Source organism: Trachurus trachurus (assembly GCF_905171665.1).
Source record: "Trachurus trachurus genome assembly, chromosome: 4".
NCBI lineage: Eukaryota > Metazoa > Chordata > Actinopteri > Carangiformes > Carangidae > Trachurus > Trachurus trachurus.
Window position 1 is genome coordinate 9,551,734 of NC_139898.1, and position 9,224 is coordinate 9,560,957.

At 42.9% G+C, this 9,224-nt stretch overlaps 2 protein-coding genes across 2 annotated transcripts in view; both read left to right on the forward strand.

The window, feature by feature from the left end:
- The window catches only part of impact (impact RWD domain protein), a 34,085-nt gene extending 32,513 nt beyond the window's left edge, over positions 1 to 1,572 (forward strand). The window contains exon 11 of the mRNA XM_083969820.1: positions 1,358 to 1,572. Coding sequence (XP_083825946.1) covers positions 1,358 to 1,417 — 60 coding nt within the window. The 3' untranslated portion in view covers positions 1,418 to 1,572. The remainder of the gene's footprint in view (positions 1 to 1,357) is intronic.
- A 2,573-nt stretch (positions 1,573 to 4,145) lies between these two features.
- Positions 4,146 to 8,951, forward strand: LOC310984317 (histamine H3 receptor; the record flags this gene model as incomplete). The annotated part of the gene is made up of 3 exons (XM_083969503.1): positions 4,146 to 4,383; positions 4,926 to 5,092; positions 8,094 to 8,951. The coding sequence occupies 3 exons, from the start codon at positions 4,146 to 4,148 to the stop codon at positions 8,949 to 8,951; spliced, it is 1,263 nt and encodes a 420-aa protein (XP_083825629.1).
- Positions 8,952 to 9,224: the final 273 nt, after the last annotated feature.

A 9,224-nucleotide genomic window follows, 5' to 3' on the forward strand; every position in this document is an offset into this window, starting at 1 on the left:
CAAAAAAGAAGAGCAATCTTTCAGAGCTGATCAATGTCTGCAGTGGAGGTGATCAATGACTGGTTCTTTCAGCGGACTGAATCTATGCAATGCTCCCGAGCAGATTAAACACTTCAAAAGACACTGTGATGTGTGATGTTTAAAGGTAAAGCTGAAAAATCTTCATAGGAATCTGTCCAGCAGCTGTCAATCTTACAAATGTCCACCTCTTGATGGAGGTAAAGCTCAAACACACAGGGTGTAACTTCAGCCTCTAGATGGTGCGGTGTAAGGAAATTGTTTGGCATCATGGGAAATGTTGTCTTCACCACCACAAGTGTTTCACTGATTCTGTACTGCAGATATATGATGGGGTTTGGAGCTGTCATTAACCTCTGTTTTGATTGTGTCTTTTATAACTTATGAGCCAGATGTTCAGGAGTTTTTATTTATCCACAGAGGAATCCTCTGTAATAAACAGACCTGGGGGTTAAAAGCACTAAATGAATAAATCAGTTTCACTGTTTCAAAATCTGTGATTCTCTGACATTGTAAAAAAAAAAAAAAGAAAATATCCCGGGGATTCATATCTATTTTAATTGTTAATTTGCTTGAGGTAATATTATCGTGTTGTTTTACTGATGACTGTAGTGGGGGGAGAAAATGAGCGACAACACATGAATCACAAAGGTTCCCTGTTGTGACAAATGGTCGCTGCTTTAAACTCTTTTTTCCAGCAGAGCCACATTCTCCTGTAGTTGTCAGGATTTTACAGTATGACCTGACTCACAGCAGCTCTACAATAACGCTGCTGGCCAAGAATGTTAGGAAAAGGAAGTGTGTATATGGAAAATAAACAGGAACCAGGATTGACCCTTGAGGTTCATCAGTCTAAAAGCTCCATCCAGGAAAAAAATAAAATAAAATAAAAATATCCTGATATCTTCTCTTAGCCTTCAGCTTTTTATTGCTGATATATTATATACACAGGGTAAAACTGGACTAAAGACAGCAAGAATGGAAACACCAGTTTCTCTCAGGACTGTAGAGTAATTGTTCTACAGCCTCGGTGCAAACATGAGTAATGAAGGAGCTGAACATTAAAAACCTGTCAGTATTTATCATCCTGCTGCATGTGCATGTTTGAGAATGGAGATTTTTGCTTGCCCTTTTTCCCCAGTAATTATTGGAAGTTTGTGGTGTACCAGTCAGTGCATTATACATTTCTGTAAGACAGGAAATCACAGCAGGACTCTAGGCAACATATGTCGCTGTAAAACACCACTCAAATATTTAACATTTGGCACCATGAAGAGCAGTGCTGGTGTACGATAACTGTCTGTCTGTTTATTGTCTAATTTTTACTATTTTCTCCCAGGATGAATCTGCCAGAGCAGGAGGGAAGACCAAGAAGCCAAAAAGCAAGAAGACAAAATGAATTTTAAAAGAAAAAAACAAACACATGTATTTGTCTTAATTGTTTTGGCTTTCTTTGAAGTGAAAAGGTTATTCTTAAATGTTTTCAGATCGATCTTAATGGAGACAAGCGATGACTCCTAGCAACTAGGGAGAAATTATGGTATTAAAAAATGTCTCCAGGGAATTAGGACTTGTTGTTTCAGATGGTCTTGCCTTTATAATGAAGCATTTTGACAAAGAAGCCTTGGAATGAAATGTTTACAGTACAAAATGTTTTCATTAAAACAACCCAACCATGGGGATTTGTACAGAAAACAGACATCAAGTGTGTTTTTTTCTTTAAATCCACCAAAAACTATTGAGCCACTCTCTGTGTCACGGCTGGGAAGGGACTGAACCCAGATGTAGACATAGACACAAAAAACGGTGCAGTGAAATGAAAATGTTTTAATAACTCACAGGGGTATAAAAGAACACAGAACACAGGGGATGAACATCGAAGCAGCAGAAAGATGCAGGAGATCTTAGGATAAACACAGGGTAATAACACAGACCAACCCACAAAGGACAATGGGAAAACACTGAGGTTAAGGAAACAAGACACAGGTGAGACACATGAGGTAATGACAGGAGGGCAAACACTAGTAAGACAAGTTCAAAATAAAACAGGAACTAAAGACGGGACGAAAAATACAAATCATGACAGTCTGTTAGAAAACAATATAAACAGGTGTTAAATCAGCTGAATCTGGATCAGAGTGAATCCAGACAGAGGTCATTCAGCGTTTCCAAGAAATATGATAAAACATCACAGCTCAATAAAAACCCTTGTGTATAATTCACACGTCCGTGCTCACATGCGCATGTATCATCTACTTGATTCCTGCTTAATATTCATTTTACAAGGGTGCGTGCTCCCTCAGAGCATTTTCCTCTCCCCGGCTCCTGTGAGGTTTGCCTCACCTCTCCTTTTTGGTGTCACTTAATCTCTGGAAAGAAACAATCTGCATATTAACCACTTCAGTGTTGGCCTCAAGCAGATGAGGGCTGCTTTCTAAAAATATTCAGGGCTCATCTGTGCATTTAGCAGTTCCATCGCCTCAACCTACATTGTGATTTTGAAAAGTAATTGACTTTTATCAGTGTTTAGTATCTAAAGGGAAGGGAAAATGACAGAGAACATGATCCAAGAGGGATTTCATTTGAATGATAATGTATAGATTACTGAAATGTCCTCCATGTCTGAGAAAAAAAAACTCCATGCTTGTGTCAGCCATTGAGAATAATTACAGCTACCTCACACAGCAGAGAGCTGTTTCTCCCTGACAAGGTGTCACCACATCGAACCCATCGTCTCTGCCCCTAACAGTATTTTTTACAGGCTGGTGAAGAACTCCTGCAGCTAAATTGATGCTCTGTGCTGAGGAGAGGACGTGGGCCACTGAGGAGTTTTCACATTTCATTTATACAGTTGCTGCTGCTGCTGCTGCTGCTGCTGCTGCTGCTGTTCGAGGGAACTCTGTTGTAGTTTGGTTTGAATTTGATTCGGATTAAGTTTGGATGAGTAACAGTGTCAAAATAAAGAGCCATATGGCAGCAGCTGTCTGATGAACTGTCCAAGTAATAGAGTCTGTAGCTGGCAGTCCATGTCTGTCATGGAAGGTGGTGTCTGAAATAAATGTGTGGTTGAGAAAAGTGCTGTAATAACACAAATAATGTATTTTAAAATGAAAAAACAAAACAAAAAACTTTTTATTATGAAAATACCACTAATGGGACAAATATTCATCATAAGTTCAATGTTTTCCAGTGTTGGTACTGTACCTATTCTCACACAATTTATTCTTAATTTCTTCTTTAATATTTAAGTTTCTTTACTGAGAAACTGGAAGACTATGATTTGTAGACTGAGTTGCAGCTTCTTTTTCATCTTGCAGCAATGTCTTCCTTAGAAATACATCATTGTACAGTATGGGAACACCTTTGGGTTCTATAGGCTACATTATAGTCTAAATAAAACAAGGTAGTCCCTCCTGTCCTCTTGTCATCAGGACTGATCACTGATCCTGATGCTATAGGTAAATATGTGTTTGCCTCGGGTCATCTCATGTCACTCTGCTTCACCTCATCAAAGGCTGAACCTCTGATCAGAGTGGACCAGGAGGCAAACAGTCAAGTTGGCATAATTCATCGGAAGAAGACTGAAATCCTCCGGGTTTTGCGCACATTTTACTCAATGAGAACGGGTGTCACGTAGGATACTATGTGTAAACAGTCACTGTATTTTAACACATTTACCCTAAATTACGTATACGTTCATGTTAAATTACAAAGAAGGAAGTTTATTTTGAAAATATGACCGGATGTAGTGGTTGTTATCTTCTCTAGCAGACTAGATATGTGTGTGACAAAAGCAGCTGTGAGCTCCTCGGAGCCCGCACATCCAGCAGGCAGCACTGTGGACTAAACCAGCTGACCGGGAACAGAGCACCTGCAGAAATACACTGATTATTATTACTCATTAAAACACAAGCTTCAGTCTCATCAGCCTGTCTCTACCTCACTGAGCCACTCGGCAGGAAAAATGGGAGATGTGGAGAAAGTGTCTTCATTCAGCCACAGGTCCTCAGTCCTGTGTGACTCCTTGGTAAAGTGGAGCGGAGGGTCGTGGCGCGCGGTTGGACTTGCGTCTTGTCCGTGTGCGTAAAATGAAAGCGGTCTACAATGACTGCGACTGTACATTAACTATGGACGGACGTATTCTGGAGTCCAACTCCAGCGGCAACTTGACTCCCGCGGTGTCCGAGGCTGGGACCGTCCTCCCGGGCTACCTGGTGGTGGTCTTGTCGGTTCTGATGGTGACCCTGGTTGTCGTGGTGGTTGCGGGGAACGCGCTGGTCATCATGGCTTTTATTGTGGATAAGACCCTTAGGAATCAGAGCAACTACTTCTTTCTGAACCTTGCTATATCTGATTTTCTCGTTGGTGAGTTGGTGCATCTTCTCCTTCTTTGTGTGTCGTGTCGCTTAAATTCATGTTTTGTTCCTGCCTATGAAAGAAGCACTTTTTGTACGCGCGCCAAACACACTGCACTGTATTATTCCCACAATATAATCATTGTGAGCCAGTGATGTTTCCTACCGTCCTCTCTGTTACAGTATTGGGGCAGATTATCTGTAATATCCCTTTATTTTATTTCCATGTGGTTCTCACAGCCCTGTCACTGTGCAGCATCATTGTCTTTCTCAACACCCAGTGCTGCTTTTATTTCTAACACGTCTTTCTCTCACTCAGCGCAGAGGTTTTTTTGTTAGTAACGCGCAGTGATTGAACAGGTGTTTTTTTTTTGGTACAGGTAACAGATCACATCCAGGCGTTGTAGAGAGGAGACAGTGGTGATTTATATGTTTTTGTGTGTGTGTGTGTGTGTGTGTGTGTGTGTGTGTGTGTGTGTGTGTGTGTGTGTGTGTGTGTGTGTGTGTGTGTGTGTGTGTGTGTGTGTGTGTGTGTGTGTGTGTCCTCGGCAGGTGCCTTCTGCATCCCGATGTACATCCCGTACAACCTGACAGGCCGGTGGATGCTGGGTAAAGGGCTCTGCAAGGTGTGGCTGGTGGTGGACTACCTGCTCTGCACAGCTTCAGTCTTCAACATCGTCCTCATTAGTTATGACCGCTTCCTGTCAGTCACGAGAGCTGTAAGTATAGGCTGTGGAGGTGCTCATTACACACACACCTACACACACGCCTACGAACACACACACACACTCTAAAAGGTGCCACTTCCTGGGGCAGTTTGTTCTGCAGAGAGGAGTCATTGTCATTCACTGCTGTGTCCCAACACAAGAGTGTCTGGCTTTAATCTATAATCTTGTCCAGGCAATTTGGAGACAGACCTCCAACAGTCTGGGCTAATCCGGGCAGTAAATAATAGTCAATTTGCACATTAGCAGTAAAATCAAACCTTCTGACAGATAACTGTAATTCTATTAGAGGGGCTCTAATTTCTGACACTTTCATTTCTCTCGATGAAAGCTATTCAGATTGTTTCAGAAATCACTCCAGCTGTGTCTTTGTTCAGGCGTCGCAACCGTCACAGGCTGCATTTGACAGATTTCTCCACAGTGGCACAACTAGGCCGTCCCATTGTCAAGGCTTCTTCCAATGCAGCTGAGGGATGCGTCCTTTTTGTCTTGGCTCCAGTACTGTAGGTGGATCCTTCATGGGCCCACTAATGAAAATAACATTGCAGCAATTAGCACAGTCAGAGAGTCTGGGAATGACATTATTAAATGTTGGGTTACAGCTCGGTTCAACTGCCAACTGTTAAAACCAAGGATCTTAAAGCACAGCTTATATACAGTATAGCATCACACAATGACATTTCATTCAAGTGTCCAAATTCAGTGTTCATCCACTGTGCAGTGTCCTCAGGGGAACAACTGAGAGTGTTGGTTATGGTAAGAGTATAAGATCTCTATTTATTTCCCTCTACTGGGTAAACTGTGGAGTGTATATTACATGGGCAGGAAGAATAGATCTACAGTATATTAAACAAATGGGCAGTAATAAGTGAATGAGGTTGAAAAGATTACTCTAATGATCTCACTGTGATGACATCTGTGTGGTATCAGTTTGGGATTTGGGCTTTACTTCCTCTGCGGCATCCTTTTAACAATCCTTTATACAGAAGATACCACATTACAGGTTTAGGCTCCTGTAAGTGGGAGGGATGATGATGGATACTGTGTGATATACTGTGTGAATTTGCACCTGATTTTGCAGCTTGTCTTATCCTGATATGTGATCAACCCAATACAAGATCATATCAGTCTAATAATGCTTTGTCTTCACTCCCAAAACAGTTCAATGATAATAAATGTATACCTGCAAACTTGGATTCTGCTTGTTAAGTAGCAGCAGTGAACTCAAAACCAACAGAAAGAGGAGAGAAGTTGTGAGAGCGCATAAGACTTTGTAGCCGAGACAGAAGCAGGTCACAAGTAAAGCGTTGACGTCAGACTCTTTGGAGGATCTGTGGCTTGTGAAAAGTGGATTCATATTTATTTTGGTGACTATGGTGCGAAAGAATCTGTCGTAACCTGTGATCGTGTTCACTTCTCCCATTGGACTGAACAGACTCAGACCTGCTGCTGGTCTCCTAAAGGGGCAGAGAGGAGGAGACCCACGTCACACAATGGAAATTAATCATCTGGTTTCTCTACTGTCTCTGAGGTCTAGGGGATATCACTTGAAGTATGTATAGGCAAGGTAGCTTTATTTATATAGTACATTTCATGCACAGGGCAACTCAATATGCTTTACTAGACTAGACTACAATTTGGGATGTCTTTGCCTTGGGGGTTTGATTTTGACCACATGCTTAAAGCCCCTGTACGGAGCTTTTAGCTGGACATGCAAAAGTCTCTGGTTTCTGCTGATGTGTCTCTGTTACCTACAGTACAACAGCAAATGAGCCCATCAATGTGAAGATACGCTATTTAAGTAGTCTAATTCTATACCTCTGGAAGGCATGGTCGGGTCGGACCACTGACGAAACGATACGAATAGATACATTACGCTGCTAAAAAAAAGCAAGTCCTGTCTTTTTTCCGACGTTTCCAAAACAAATCTACACGCGCCGACCAGACAAACGTCTTCATGACAGTGGGAAATGCAGTCTTCATTCTGCCCCTTTCGTCCACAGGGGCCGCCAAAATCAACACTAAATGAAAAGTCTGTACAGGGGCTTTAAAAACAGATTTAATATTTGATTATTATTTTTTTTTATGAAATAGATTTTTTTTCCCAAGATAAAATCTCAAGGTTTTTCAGATTATGTTAAATTGTTCATGGTTGATGTCGACCTTAAAAACATTTAACATTTACAGGAGGAGAGCTTTATTTAGCTGTTTACTAAGCAGTGTTTGGTAATAACACCTCTTTGCTTGAAGCTACGTTTATTTCGTTTTGATCAATGAATTCATCTCAGTAGTTTAGTCTGAAATCTTGTTCATTTATCGATTGTATTTAAGAACAGCAGTGAGCTGGCTTTCAGTGGGAGTGTAAATGGGTATTGCCTTGCCTTTGTAATAAACGCTAGAGTCTGGGGACAGAATAAGTCTAAAAGTGGAGTTGCACAGTCACATTAACAGGACCAGTGTCTCACACTAACCGACCAGCTGTTACAACAACCCAGAACCAGGTAATGGTTTTAGGCGCAGAATAGATGAAGACACAACAGAAAGAAACAGGGGCAAGTGGTAAATAGAGGAGCTCTGCTGAATAACAGAGGTTAGGCTGAGAGGAGGTGAAGTGAAAATGGAGCAGAGGAGAAGAGAAGAGAATGAACGACGGCTGATGAGGAGGAAGGAGTGGGCCGGGAGGAACCAGATGTCTCTTTCACACTCTTGTGTTGCATCAGTAAATGTGGCTCTCACCCCACAAATATATATATATATATATACAGTCTATAAGACACTCACCAGTGGGTTTCACTCGCAGCATCTCCCTGCCGCTCCGAGGCAGCACAATACAAACAGGGGTTCAATTGAACAAGACACTCGGAGCAGAAGTGTATTTGTCAGCATGTTATTACTGTGTGAGCAGCTGTGGCTGGTTGAAACGTGTGGATGTGGAGTTGATGTTCTGGCTTTCTCACTGTGACTCATTCTTGTGCCTCTCTCTCTCTCTGCTTAGGTCAAATACAGAGCACAGAGGAACATGACCCGTCGGGCTGTGTTCAAGATGTTGGCAGTGTGGGCGTTGGCCTTCCTCCTCTACGGCCCTGCCATCATCTTCTGGGAGGAACTCGTGGGCCAGAGCATCGTCCCAGCCCACGAATGCTACGCTGAGTTTTACTTCACCTGGTACTTCCTGCTCAGCGCTTCGACCTTCGAGTTCTTCACTCCGTTCGTGTCGGTGGCCTTCTTCAACCTCAGCATTTACCTGAACATCCACCGCAGGAACAAGCAGAGCAACGCCTGCGCCGAGGACGACCTTAAGACCCAAAGGAACGGTAAGAGGCACAGAGACGGAGGAGCCTGGTCCGTGTTTTTTGTCAAAACGCGGAAGGTGTCGTCCAGCGAGCCGACCGCCATCACTGCGGTCATCGAGGACGATGATGTCCTGTCACCGTCCTCCAGCGGGGACCCAAACACCAGTCAGATATTCATGCAGAGGGAGAGGTTCTCTCCTAACCGAAAACACTCCAGGCTGTTTCAGCACACAGCCTCCTGCATGGCGCCTGGTCACAGGACGCATGGATCGCGCCTTTCCCGAGACAAAAAGATCGCCAAATCTTTGGCCATCATCGTCTGCACCTTTGGGATTTGCTGGGCTCCGTACACTCTGCTAATGATCATCCGTGCTGCCTGCGGCGGTAAATGTGTGGCGGACCACTGGTACGAGATCACGTTCTGGCTCCTGTGGCTGAACTCTGCCATCAACCCGTTCTTGTATCCTCTGTGCCACAGCAGCTTTCGAAGAGCTTTCTCTAAGATACTGTGTCCTAAGAGACAGTCGGTGCAGCCTCAGGTTGAGGCTCAGTCCTGTTAGATGAACTCTGTTGCGCTACACTGATAAATCGATGCAGTAACCGTTGTTGGTCAACCACTGTAAAAAATCCATGTACTGTTCTTCCATCAAAAACAGATGTTTGTATTAAAGTAGGTGCTGGCGCTGCAGGCCTGATAGCAATAGGACAACACAGCATGCTCATGAAAAGTGTGTGAGAAAAGGAAAATGTTGTTACAATATCCATAAAGTGATAGTTGAGGTCATTTGATGTGAGGGACTGATTATTAGTCAGTGTAGTAGCAGTAGATTCAG